The 14,450-nt window shown below is 42.2% G+C and overlaps 2 protein-coding genes across 12 annotated transcripts in view; one reads left to right on the plus strand and one right to left on the minus strand.

Moving 5' to 3' along the window:
* Positions 1 to 13,154, plus strand: part of LOC145531928 (cytochrome P450 3A24-like) — a 39,127-nt gene extending 25,973 nt beyond the window's left edge. For 8 of the 11 annotated variants that reach the window (XM_081555882.1, XM_081555892.1, XM_081555889.1 and 5 more), the window contains 5 exons: positions 270 to 336; positions 3,910 to 4,070; positions 6,453 to 6,679; positions 10,009 to 10,171; positions 12,941 to 13,154. In XM_081555882.1, the coding sequence (XP_081412008.1) occupies positions 270 to 336; positions 3,910 to 4,070; positions 6,453 to 6,679; positions 10,009 to 10,171; positions 12,941 to 13,036 (714 nt within the window). In that variant the 3' untranslated portion in view covers positions 13,037 to 13,154. Of the gene's footprint in view, positions 1 to 269; positions 532 to 3,909; positions 4,071 to 6,452; positions 6,680 to 10,008; positions 10,172 to 12,940 lie in introns of all 11 variants that reach the window. The other 3 variants (XM_081555883.1, XM_081555884.1, XM_081555893.1) reach the window with 1 other exon arrangement.
* Positions 1 to 14,450, minus strand: part of ZNF3 (zinc finger protein 3) — a 490,877-nt gene that overhangs the window by 207,372 nt on the left and 269,055 nt on the right. The window lies entirely within an intron of this gene.

Genomic DNA, 14,450 nt, shown 5'->3' on the forward strand with positions numbered 1-14,450 from the left:
TTTGGCAAGGAAGCTATTTCAAAAGCCAGAGAAACCAAAGATCAGAGAGAGTGAGGCCCAAAAAGCAGTTCCTGGGTCTCTCTCTGGTAAACGTCGTGTTCTCCGAGGTCTGTAGGTGATGTTAGTTCACCGAGGGCTCAGGGAACACCAGTCAGACTTCTGCTCTTTAAGGGGCCATACTCTCACGAAAGACGTTAAATACTGCACTCCTGATTTGTCTGTGACTTCACAAGTAACTTTCTGTCATAGAAATTTCTTTCTGCTTACAGCCACGTGTGGACTTTCTTCAGCTGATGATTAACTCCCAGAATTCCAAAGAAACAGACAATCATAAAGGTAACCAAGGGGAGCTTCAGAGGGGCCACAGTGGGGAGACACAGAGGCAGGGGGCAGTTCTGAAGATGTGCAGGAAGTTTTCCAGGCAGATGGGACTCTCTGCCAAATTGAAGAAAGACACTTGTGCAGAAAGAAAGAGTAGACTGTGGTACTTCCTTGAAGTTTGCAGGCACAACTTTGTTCAGAGCTCGAAGGGCAAGTATAACAAGGATGTCATGCCCAGAAGTCAGTTATGATGTGGATTACTTACAGGTGAACCTTTGGAAAGCTTGGTTCCAATATCAGTTCTCAGGCTCCTCCAGACCCACCAAGTCAGAACCTCTGCCTGGAAATTTGCATCAGGGCTTCATCCCTTCATTCATCATGGAGCACATTGCCCCAGTGTTGGTGACCTTAACTCGGAGCACTTTTAAACTTGTGTTCACCGGCTTACTCTACTGTAAAGTGTAATTTTTTCCCTTTGTTATTAACACGTAATTTCTGGGAGAAGCCTTTGAGACGGTAAAGATTCTGTTCCTCTTCAAGTTGTCACTCACTGGCTTTATCATTCATGGATGGTTTTTGACTGAAACCGTTGTTACTGTGATGGTTACAACATGATGTCTCTCTAAACCCATCATTCTTCTATAGTTATGAGCTGAGGTTCTTTCATAGGGAGAGCTCTCCATTCCCCCCCAGTCATTTATTTATTTATATCAGTATAATCTCATGTGTAACTAACTTACTCCCTCACATCACTCTTCATTTTGATTTTCAAATTCTCTCAGGTTTCTCCCCTGGAGCCCTTTCAAGTGGGCTCCTATATATATACATATGGGCTTCTCTTGTAGCTCAGTCAGTAAAGAATCTGCCTGCAGTGCAGGAGCCCCAGGTTCGATCCTTGGGTTGGGAAGATCCCCTGGAGAAGGAAATGGCAACCCACTCCAGTATCCTTGCCTGGAAAATCTCATGGACAGAGGAGCCTGGTGGTCTGCAGTCCATGGGGTCGCAAAGAGTCGGGCATGACTAAGTGACTAACACTTATATACATATTACCCTGAAAAAGTTTTTCAATAGGCCATTTTTTTTGGCAGAAATTAAAAAATCTTAATTAAGTGAAGAGTACAGAGTTTCCGAATATGCATTCTGCCCCCACTTACATATAGCCTTCCTCATTATCTGAAGTCTATGCTGGAGTGATACACTTGTTATAATCAATGAACCTACACTGATACATTATTATCACCCCAAAACAATAGTTCACACCTGGGTCCAATCTTAGTATCATACATTCTATAGGTTTTGATAAATGTATAATGATGTGTGTCTACCACTGTCATATACAGAGTATACTGTATCTTTTTCACTTATCATTTTCCAAGAACTTCCTCACTACCTAATGCAAGGCATTCCAGCTTTCTCTTCTATTTCCCCTGGAATAAGCTATTTCTCTAAGAAGTTCTGGTTCCATTTAGTGAGAAATGGTATTTAGAACCCAAAATTTGGGTTCTAGGAATGCTCATTGCTACTGGAGTTTGTTTGCTTCTAGATCCTCAGTGGGCAACTTTCAGAACATCAACTACTTTTACTCAGGTGTAAAAATAAAAAAGATTTCTATATCTACCTCAAATCACTGATAAAAACATGCTCTCTCTCTCTCAAACAAAAAGACCCTAGTGTGTTTTAATTCCATGACATGAATACTCATGTATGATTAATTTGAAGCTACCAATAGATTGATAACCTCACAAAATTTGTGATAATTTGCGATAACCTCACAAAATTATTAATTTTATAAAATTGGTTCTTGAAAGCAGGGATAAACTGACTCCAGCCCATTCTCAATATGTCTATTCCTGTGTGTACACCTACTTATATCTATCTGTCTGTTACTATCATTTATCATTTTTCCAAGTACATTATTCAACACAACATTCTATGATGAAGGAAATAGTCTATATCTGCTCCGTTCAATATAGTAATCACTAGACATAAGTTTCTGTTGAGGACTTGCCATGAGACTGAGTGAGTGAGTGTGAAGTCGCTCAGTCATGCCGGACTCTTTGTGACCCATGGACTGTAGCCTACCAGGCTCCTCCGTCCATGGGATTTTCCAGGCAAGAATACTGGATTGGGTTGCCAGTTCCTTCTCCAGGAGATACTCCCGACCCAGGGATTGAAACTGGGTCTCCCGCATTGTAGGCAGACACTTTACCATCTGAGCTACTAGGGAAGTCCTGTGACATGTGACTAGTTCTACTGAAACCTGAATGATAAGTTGTATTTAATTTTAATCAATTAAAATTTGAAGAATCATATATTAGCACAACTCTAAACTTTGAGTACTTTGTGGTTTATGCTAACTGGGGAATGAATTTGATGGTTGAATTTATCCACGATAACATCATACATATCATCATTGGGGAACTAGAACTTTCTAGATCTTTATTACACTCATATTATATTGCTTTTATTGTCAGTCAGTTGGTTGGGGCAGGTACCACGTTGAGTTGAGTACTCTAAATAACAATGATCTTACTTCAGTCCCATCAAATAGCTGAGAGCCTGAGCATGCTTGGTCTCTCGGGAGAAAATAAAAATGGAGACCAGGGTATAATCACAGGGCTGTTTGGTAAGAATAAAGAAGAGCAGAAAGTGGGGGTGTATACTGAGAGGATGACGTTCCGGCCGGAGTTGAATCAGCATTGCTAATTCTACTCCCTGGACCTAATTTTTCTATATTTCACACTGGCCTATGTCCTTATATGCACACATTCTTTCTTCTGCTATTTTAATGCCAATGATTAGACTAGGATCATCACAACTCTTCGAGTTTTTTGTTGATTTCTGTAGCTTCTATATGTATCTCGAACATCCCCTTGAAGACATGTGCCCCAAGTCTTGTATTACCTGATGCCTCTCAAGGGCATAATCCACGCTTCTCAGGCTACATTGTGCACATACATCTCCACATCTCATGAAAGTTCATGTGTTGTTTCCATAGTTCTGAATTTGTATTAGGCTTCTAGATCCTGCTCCTGCTGCTGGTCCATGGACCACTCTTTGAGTAGCAAGAGTTTAACTGTAGCCCAGTATTGTACTCTTATGTTCCTGGAAATGTTTTGATAAAATATAATTCAGTTTCCCCTATCATACAACCTTAGTATCGTAAATCTCTTAAATCAAGCTGCACCTTAACTACAATAATTTAAAATATTCTAGAAGGGAATGCTATTCCATTTTACTTGGAGCTAAAGTTCTTGTACAGTTCTCTAAGGGACATGCTGATAACACTGTAAATGTTAGAAGTGCTAGCTCTTGAAATACCCAGCTGTGTTGGTAGGGGTATGGAATTGCCAGGAACAGAGGGCCAAGAATAGTATAGACCTGGGAAAAACTCAATTAAGACAGTTCTTGGCTTTTTCTGGGCTTTGAGAGGCAGAGACAGAGTAGAAATCACTCTCAGTTTGAGTCTAAATTACGTTTGCCTGATTTCCCCTAGGGGTTTGGAAGTTTCACTGGAATATCTCATCATCTAAACTGTGATTTTTACATTGCCATACTTTACCTGAAATGTCTTGACTTTCTTTTTAGCTCTCTCTGACCAAGAACTCATGGCCCAAAGTATTATCTTTATTTTTGCTGGCTATGAGACCACTAGCAGTACTCTTTCCTTCCTTCTGTATATTTTGGCCACTCACCCTGATGTCCAGCAGAAGCTGCAGGAGGAGATTGATGCGACTTTCCCCAATAAGGTGAGTGATGATACCCGGAGAGAGAGGGGGAAGGCGAAGCCTTAGCATGACTGTCTTCTCTCCACTTCTTAGGAGGTTTTTGCCCAAAGCATAAGCATCAAATCATTTACCTCCATTCCCAGGTGGTGCAGTGGAAAAGAATCCAAACTAGCAGTAACCACTTATTTCTCTGGTGTCTGTATTTGTTGTTGTTCTATCGCTAAGTCATTTTGGACTCTTTGCGACTCCATGGACTGCAGCATGCCAGGCCTCCCTGTCCCTCACTATATCCTAGAGTTTGCCCAAGTTCATGGTGTCTGCATATTTATCTATTGATATTGGGTGGACTTGCTGTGATCTGGGTGTTGGCTGATCTAGGCTGGCTTTAGATAAGTGGTTGGACTGACTCAACTCCACACGTGCTCCTCACGTGTCTCAATCTCCATATGTCTGCTTCTCAGGGCGATGGTAGATGTCATGAGCAAGAGGCCTAATCCCATGGGTGACTTTCAAAACTCTGCTAGCATCACACATAGCCAATATTCCACTGGTTCAAAGTGAGCCACCTGACCCACCTGAGTCAGGATGGGAGGGCATCGCAGAGCTAATGGCAGAGGGAATGGACAGAGGAAGTGGTGGAGAATTGGGACCATTAGTTCAGTCTACTGCCATGTGTAAACTTTAGACTTGGTGAAGCCTGGTGTACAGGAAAGGATATACGGTAGGAAACAGAGGACATGAGTATGAGACCTGACTGGTTTGGGACAAGTCTTATGACCTTTCAAATCCTAGGACCACCAAATACTTTGTAGGGCCTGCATAAGCTAGAGATGATATTTCTTCTCTGGTAAACCCCATATTGGGATGCTTTTGATTACAAGAAGATCAAAAGGCTGCTAACAGACCAAGGCTAGCTAAGGCATTGCATTCTCTCCTTTTTATAAGAATACTAATAATACTAGTACTATTGGCTGATATGTGCTTCTTACTTTATTTGTCTGTTGTAAATACTTTCTATTTAAAAATGTGTTTAATTTTCAACAAATTCTTTATGAGTCAGGAGAGGCTAGCTTATGCCTCAATAACAGACAAGCCCTGGAATCTCAGGGGCTTTCATAGCAAAGTTTTCCATCACCCACGTGTACACGCTGAACATGGATTGTTAGTGGAGGATGGAGTGGACAGCTCTGCTTCACAGAGTCACTCAGGAAAACTGACTCAGAGCCTCCACCATGTTGTAATTGCCTTGTCTGGAACATGAGGCCTTCTTGTCTTCTGCGGAATAAGGAACTCGAGAGTTGCTTATTGGGTTTTCAACTGATTTGTCTCTGAACTGACATAATCACCTCAGTTCACAGCCTGTTGGCAAGGGTGATTTGGCCATAACCTCAAGTGGGATGGGAAACATGTGGACTACATGGATGCTGGGTGAGCACTGAGTGTCTCTGCCACACAACCCTCTGGAGGGTCAGCTCCATCTGTCTCCATGTAACATATGAGAAACCTGAGCTACAGGGAGATGAAATACTTCCAGACACTAGTCGTGTACGTGGTGGTGATCAAGTCAAGCTGTGATCCAGGGTGTTGGCGCCTGAGCCACTCTTACCCTCTACAGTGTTTCCCCTTAACTGTAACCCCATGTGACAGCCCTGTGTCACCCCCAGTGGTCTCAGATCTCAGCCCAAACTGGAGTTCTCTGTGGTGTGCAGAGAGCTGGGCCCTGGGGCTGCAATGGCTTGTTTAGACCTTCAGACCTTAGGGTCACACCTGTAGGGGTAATAAGAGACTCTTCTAGCGGGAGAGGTTGGGGTTCTGATGCTCTTGTAACTTCCCTGCATCTGAAATTGTGTTCCCAATTTTACTCTTCATTTGTGGATTTGGTTTAGAAAGGAACTTGTTTCTCCCCAAATTTTTTATAGAGTTTTCATATATTGTTTCCAGACTGTGCATGTATAATGAAGAGAATGAGCAGTGAGAAGTCTTCAATTAAGAATAGGGGATTTGCTCTTTTACACGTTCTTGCCTTGGTACAGATGTGTGGCCTCACTTTTAAAAAGAAATGCTGACTTTGGACTTTTTCACTTAAGAGTAAGGGTCCTAGTCTGTTGGTCATGTTTGTTCTCATGAGAGAGAAAATACACTCTTGATAACCTGTGGTGTTTCACACTGTTTAGACGATTGTCCCAATTTTCTTCCATTGTCATGACTACTTGATCACCACCAGGTACATTTCAATGGGCATTGAGAGGTCAAAAGACATGATAGTAATGTATATAAATGCTAAGGTCCTTTACCAATTTAAATTATTCCCTGGAACTCCTAACATTTCAATAGGCCTACACAGATGGAGTTGAAGGTTGATCTGATATCTTTATTTATCAAAATCTATTTCTTTCTTCCTAGGCGCCTCCGACCTATGATGTCCTGGCACAGATGGAGTATCTTGACATGGTGGTGAATGAGACTCTCAGAATGTTTCCAGTTGCTGTTAGACTTGATAGGCTCTGTAAGAAGGATGTGGAAATCCATGGGGTGTCCATTCCCAAAGGGACAACAGTGACAGTGCCAATCTCCGTGCTTCACAGAGACCCACAGCTCTGGCCAGAGCCTGAGAAGTTCCATCCTGAAAGGTACAAGACCCCAGGGAAGGGGACCCTCTCTGATCTAGTTGCTCAGAGCATATTCTGACAACTCTCATTATGGGTGACTGTGCAATCATTTTATTTTACGTCTTTTTATTGTTAAATGTCTTTACTTTTTCCAAGAATGATATTATTTGATTAAAAATTTTACTAACCATAAACTAAAAAAAAACCCAGAAAATTTTAGTTGTGTGCATTCCTAAAACCTTAAGCTTTTTTGTTGTTTAGTCACTAAGTCATTTCCAACTCTTTGTGACCTCATGAACTGTAGCCCACCAGTCTCCTCTGTCCATGGGATTTTCCAGGCAAGAAGACTGGAATGGGTTGCTATTTTCTTCTCCAGGGGATGTTCCTGGCCCAGGGATAGAACCCATGTCTCCTGCATTGGCAGGTGGATACTTTACCACTGAGCCATCAGGGAAGTCCAATACCTTAAGATAGGCCTCATTTATAGTGCAATGTAAGTCCTGTGGACATTTTTCTATGCATATACAGATTGTTAAAACTTAGAATGGCATTGTATACAGTTTTATTTTTCAATTGTTTACTATATTTAACAGTAAAGTATAAATGGAATTCTGTGTTTTTAATATATATATATATATGATTCTGCATCTGCTATAATTTACATAACAGCTATATTATTTTAAATGTATTGGTTTTTATTTCCTTTAAGTCTTTCTTTCTGTTCTCTTTAGATCTTTGAATTCATCACTAACGTTCCCACATTTCCATTTCTTTAAACATTGCCTGCTGTTTCCTCTATTATTATTGTGGGACTGTAGGCTGAAGACCTAGAGGTCTCATCCCAGGTGGTTCCAGCAGCCTCAGTGAGGATAGAGGAGACATAGGTGGCCTGGTTCTGTCTGTGGCTGTAGACCTGGGCCAGCTCCCTTTTGCCTCCATGTTTTTTGACCTTCCAAAGACCACTGCTCTCTAGTCATCTAGACACCCGCCTTGGAGAGGTTAATCATTGTCTTCTGGGAATTCAGAATCAGGGTCTGATTTGGGCACTGAGGGTGTAACAGGCAGGAAGGCCAGGGGTCTCCAAACGGAGGAAATAGGCTGCTAGTGTCAGACATTTTTATCTCTCTCTTAAGCGGCAGGAGGAAACTGGTGATACACATATATTTTTTCCCCTCCTCTATACAAATTTAAAGGTTTCTCTTAAAATAGTTTTAGTGTGTTGCCGTAATGACACCTGGTTCCACCTGATTCCACCTGTTTCCACCTGAAGTTAACTATTCTCAAACCTTGAGTTAACCAATGCATTCTTCTTATGGAAACGTTTGTCTTAAGCTATGTTAATGTACTATGCATTTAACCCAAACTCTGTCTTCAAGTTGGTTCTCCTAAAGACTCAGAACTGACTTGACAAACCAGTATGTTATACTCAGTCATTGTTCCCCTAATCTATGTAAACAAAACTATTTGTATGGTAATCTGCCTTTCTGCAGGATTCAAGTCAATCATTCCATGGCCCAGGATGACTCGTCTGGTGCCAAGATTATCCCCAAATACATCTTATGGATGAGGGGCCTGGGGCCATTCTGAGTTTTAAGACATTCCTTTCTTTCATTAACAAAGTGCTAGTGACTATAACATCCAGCTGAAGACTAGCAGGGGGGCACTCTTTCTGCCCCCTTCTAATACCTGTTTCAGAAGCTTTCTCTATCTCCTTTATACTTTAATAAAATTTATTACACAAAAGCTCTGAATGATCAAGCCTCATCTCTGGCTCCGGATTGAATTCTTCTCCTCCGGAGACCAAGAATCTCAGCATCTTTTCGTGGTTCAGCAACAACCTTTCAGGCACATTGGACTCTGGAGAGAGTTAATGCTCTCCCATTTATTTTATGGTGAGAAAAAATTGGATTGAACATTTTAGGGCACTCTCTGGGATCTAGCATTTTATGAGCCCCTGACTATAAGCTCTGTAATGGCAGGGACTGTCTTGTTCACCCTGGTGTCCCTAGCACTAGCATAATCTGTACCCATAGCATTATTTTAAAAAGAGAGTCCACCAAGTCCTCTGTTCTGGACCAGGGAACCTCAGTGTCTGCCTCAAGCTCAGCACCTCCTCCTCCTGCAGCATCAGAAACCTAAAACCAGAGACCCCTCCTTTGATTCACTCAGCTGTCAAACAGAGAGTTAGTGCTCACCTGTGTGTGTCAGGGTCTGGTCGAGGGAGTGAGAAATCCAAATGTTAAAGCAGATTATAAAACGGTTTTGACACATACACAGCATAGTTTTATGAATCATGTTTAATGTATTCTTCCAGAATATTTTGTATAATAGGGACTCTTTAAAATATATACAACCACAATGCCATTATCACTTCTCCAAATCCAAATTTGAGGAGTCCAATTTGAATAAAGCAGAGGTCTAGCCATCAAGGACTTTATCAGTTTGTGGAACAGACGAGGAAATCAGTGATTGAGCCAGAGTAGAGTCATATGCCCTCATAAATCTACTGACCTCAGCATCCTCTGTGTGTGGGAGAAAGAGACATACCCACACAAGAGCAAGCAAGGGGAAAACAATAGAAAACTAACAATGTAAATATTCAGAGATGTTTCTCCTGCTTCCTCGTCTCTGAGCACATGACCAAAGTAAGCCGTTCATGGAGGCAGGAACCCACTCTTCCTTCAATCAGTCTCATTTCCTAACATCTCACCACCCTGAATATAAATTTCATATTTAAAGATACATTGTCTTTAAACAGTCTTCATCTCAGGCAGGGACGGCAGAGCCTGGTGAGCTGCCGTCTGTGGGGTCGCACAGAGTCGGACACGACTGAAGCGACTTAGCAGCAGCAGCATCTCAGGCAATAGCACCCCACTCCAGTACTCTTGCCTGGAAAGTCCCATGGACGGAGGAGCCTGGTAGGCTGCAGTCCATGGGGTTGCTAAGAGTCGGACACGACTGAGCGACTTCACTTTCACTTTTTACTTTCATGCATTGGAGAAGGAAATGGCAACCCACTCCAGTGTTCTTGCCTGGAGAATCCCAGGGACGGGGGAGCCTGGTGGGCTGCCGTCTATGGGGTCGCACAGAGTCGGACACGACTGAAGCGACGCAGCAGCAGCAGCATCTCATCAGCTCACCAGAACTGAAAGCTCCTGTGGGGTTCAGGGAATGGGAAGGCCCTGGGGCTTACCTTTCTCACAGCAAAATCACCACAGCAGGATTCAGTCATCTGCCCACAGGAGTCTCCCTTATGCTACTGGTTGAGGGTTTAAGTTAAAATCTCACACCTGGAGCTCCTGTGATTTTTCTGTTTCATTCACTTGTTTCATCTACTGTTGTGGATCCAGGTTCAGTAAGAAGAACAAGGACAGCATAAATCTTTCCGTCTACCTGCCTTTTGGAACTGGACCCCGAAACTGCATTGGCATGAGGTTTGCCATCATGAACATGAAACTCGCTCTCGTCAGAGTCCTGCAGAGCTTCTCCTTCCAACCTTGTAAAGAAACACAGGTCAGCAGTTTATTATTTGCATAAATAATGTTTTATTGAGAATTTTTTAACTGAGGTGTATCTCTCTGTATCTATAAGGTTGTGATCTATTCAAATAATAATTTAGTTTACTAGAAAGAGAATCTGTCTGAATCCATCTGTGACCTTTAACTGTCTTTCATCCCTGGAGGGCTAAGTCTGTGCCTTCATAAAGACCCAGCTGTAACGGTCATCTAGAGTCAAGGCAGTTAGCACAACATGACTATACAAAGTCAGTGAATTTGAGCAACTTTTATTTATTTATTTTTTTAAAAAATATTTATTTGTTAGGCTGCATCAGGTTTTAGTTGTGGCATGTGGGATTTTCATTGAGTCATGGAGGATCTTTCTTTGCAGCGCGTAGAAAGATGTGGCTCTCAGGTTTAGTTGCTTCCCAGAATGTGGGATCTTAGTTCCCCAGCTGGGGATTGAACCCTCATCCCCTGCGTTGCAAGACATTCTTAACCATTGGACCACCATGGAAGTCCCAGACATACTGATATGTTAACTTCAAGTCTTTTAAAATACTCCACTAGAGTAAAAACTACACATAAAAAGGGTATCCCTTTTACATCCCCCTCAGTTCTTGTCCCCCTCTTCTAGAGACAATATCACCTTGACTGTAATGGTATCTCCCATGCATTGCTTTATATTGCATATGTGTTCATAAACATGTAAAATAAAAGCTGAATTTGAGCAACTTTTAAAATTTGCTTTCATGTCCACTGGAAGGAAGGAAAATGTCGTACGTACACAGTCGTGAGAGCAGTGATGAGCATGTCATGCCTTTTCAGTGATGCCCTTCTCCATGGGAACTTACAGAAGCTCTCCTGACAGTGATTCTCAGCCACTGTTTGTATAAAGAAATCACTGGGGAGCAATATCCCGATGCCAAGTTCATCTCAGACTCTCTAAAATAATTCCCCCGGAGTGTGGCGTTGAGAGCACCCCCACTGATCCTCCTGTGCAGCCACAGTGATCCCTGAGTGAAAGCATTTCTGCCCGATGGGAAGGGCTCCCACAGCCCCTCACCTGCCAGGGATCCTGCTGCCATCCAGCTGGGCTCCCTTTACATTCTCAAAATGACTGTGTGTCCTTCCTGTCCACCCTACAGTCTGTTTTCCGCCTTCAAGTTCCAGTTCAGTCCTGAGCCCCTGCATGCAGCCTCCCCATCCAGGCCAGAGCCCACTCTCCCCTCTGCTGTGTTTACAGGTACACAGGCTGGCGTCATGGGTCTGACCAGCTAACAATACTTTGTCCCTGAACCAGCCAGTTTGGTTCCTTTGTTTCCTTTGTACCTAAGAAGGTCTTTAGCTCTGTCCCCTCATTTTATTCCTTCCATAAACGCCCAGTGGTGCCTTGACGTCATCAGGCAAATGCTTAAGGAGTGACTTGCAGTTGATTAGAGCTCTTGGACACAAATATGGAACAGTTTGAATTTTATAAATTTATCAAATGTCATTTGTGTGCTTGCTTGTTTTATGTGTGTCTCTGTGTCTACCTGCAGGGAAAATGCATACCATTTGAAAGTTTAAAAAAACAGTTTGTTACAGTTATAGAAAGACCTGGAATCTCTCTCTGAGGTGCACACAGAGCAGTTGGCGTGGATTCATCTCAATCACGGCCCTAAAAGATGGCTTGTTTCTAGGAGTCACACGTTTAATACGCAGCTGCTCCCTTTGAGTAGCTTTCTCGGGGAAGAGGAGGATAGAGATGTTTCCATTTTACTTGTGGGTGTCCTGTAAGTGTGTACCCACAGGGGACTTAGCCCTGAGAGAAAGGGGGCCTCGGGCACCCCTGGGAAGGGCAGATGCCCCTGCAAGCTCCACCCAGTCCCCCACGGGCTGGGGCTTCTCCCTGCACAGATACTTGCTTGTCCTTCAGTCAACTGAGGCTAGAAGGTCACTCTGTTGGTTCCCCCAGCACAGAAGGAGTGACTGGGTGAGAAAGGGGCTAAACATCTCAGACAAAACACTGTGGGTCATCAGAAGTTCACCATTTTCACTGCACTTGGGAACCAGGGGGTGTTTAAAAAAACTGGCATAATGCTTCATAGGCATAGTGCTCAGTCGATATTTTGTGCAATGAATGATGAATGAATGCTTTCACTATCCAGTCTTGGCATAACATACAGAGTAAGTACAGAGAATCAAAGATAAAGAGGGGAGTTGGGTGAAAATGATCAGAAGGTATAAATGTCTGGTTATAGATAATAAATACTAGGACTGTCATGTAAAACACGATGAATAGAGTTGACATTTTTATATAGTAGGAGACGGTAGATCCTAAATGTGTTCATAAGAGGAAAACAGTGTTTTTTCCTTTTATATCTCTTATGAGTTGATGGATGTTAACTAAACTTATTGTGGTAGTAATTTCACGTATATGTAAGTCAAATGTTTTTACCATTAATCATTTGTATCTCAGTAAAAGAGGAATTAAAACAATTTTAAAAAGTGAATAGTGAGTACTAAAAATGACTTTATGCCCATGTATTTTATAACGTAAGTTAAATAGACCAATTTTCTGAAAGTCATAAACTGTTAAAGTTTAATCAAGGAAACATTGACAGCCTGTCTGTCCCTATAGCTATTAAACACATTGAATTGGTAGTTTAAAAAAAATCAAAGATATACGATGCTAAAAGTAGCTTGTATATTGTTGCAAAGCATTATTGTCTGTAATGTATCTTCTCTATTTTGCTTCTATTCTTGGCAGTGCTTCATTCATTGGTTCTCTTAACTGTTACAGATCCCCTTGAAAATAAACAGTCAAAGACTTTTAAGACCGGAAAAACCCATTGTTCTGAAGGTTGTGCTCAGAGATGAGACCATAAGTGGAGCTTGACTTCCCCAAAGGACCTGGGCTTTGTTCTTCAAGGAGCTGTGTCCCAGAATTTCAGGGGACTTGATTTCCTTTGTGATCAAACTCAGAAATAAAGATGGGCTTCACCTATTGCACTTGCTGGATGACTAGGGTATCTGCACATTTGCTTAGCTTTCTCAGTGTCTGTGTGGTGTTGTATATTGTGTAACATGAAAGAGGTGACTAGTGAGGGCCAGATACCTACACTCAGCTTATCTGATTCTCAAAGGACCATATCCACCCACCCCCAGTTAGTACCATCTACTCCTTCAGAGCACTGATCAAGAAAGAAAATGTCTCAACAGTTTTATCAGCGAATTATTGAAAACAAGAATTATTGTGGTGACTAAAGTTCTGACATTTTTTAATACATCACAGGTTTTATTTTATATATTTCAAACCAAATATTCTATTGAGCAACTCTGTAAACATCTCTTTACCAAAGTGTTAGGATACCATCCTGCAATTTATGGGGAATGTGTACCACTGAATCAGGGAAAGCCAGTGACTAAACACTTGGCCATCACAATTCCTGGTGGGTGGGGCCTTTTTAAAAACTACTATTTGTTATATTACATAGGTAAGAATTATTCCACAGTGTTTTGCCCATTTCTTAGAAAGTCTGAAAGTGAAAGTTACTCAGTCATGTCCAACTCTTTGTGACCCCATGGACTATACAGTCCATGAAATTCTCCAGGTCAGAATACTGGAGTGTGTAGACTTTCCCTTCTCCAGGGGATCTTCCCAACCCAGGGATTGAACCCTGGTCTCCCGCATTGCAGGTGGATTCTTTACCAGCTGAGCCACAAGGGAAGCCCAAGAATACTGGAATGGGTAGCCTATCCCTTCTCAAGAGGATCTTCCCAACCCAGGAATTCAACCAGGGTCTCCATTATTGCAGGTGGATTCTTTACCAACTGAGCTATCTTTCATGGTTTAAATCTACTTTTTTTGAGCACATATTTTATATAACAACAGATGCACATATAATTATGTTATTAGTTTTGATTAAAAGTTTTCATCTCATCTCCCTGATATTTCTTGAAGGCAGGAAACAGGTTTTCTTGAAATGTCTTTGTTTTCCACCCTCAATTCCCAACTGTCTTGACATAATGAATGTGGAATAAAAGATGGTTGATTGATCAGTTAAATGGGGAGAAAGGCTACAGTCACTGGTCAGTTTCAGTTGATATTAGAAGCTGCACACAGCCTTGCCTTTCCCTTTTCTGCTCCTTCCATCCACCACCCATTCCTTGCTAGGGTTTTCCTGGATAGTCCAATCCTAAAGCCATTGGGGGAGCACAGAAGGTGGACAGCCTTACCCTTCAGGGTGTAGGCAGAGAAGGGGGGCTCAGTGGCTCCAAGTTGGATATTGAGGGGGGATAGTGTCCACAGG

This window comes from Giraffa tippelskirchi, chromosome 13, assembly GCF_054371585.1.
Source record: "Giraffa tippelskirchi isolate mGirTip1 chromosome 13, T2T-mGirTip1v1.2.pri, whole genome shotgun sequence".
Classification (NCBI taxonomy): domain Eukaryota; kingdom Metazoa; phylum Chordata; class Mammalia; order Artiodactyla; family Giraffidae; genus Giraffa; species Giraffa tippelskirchi.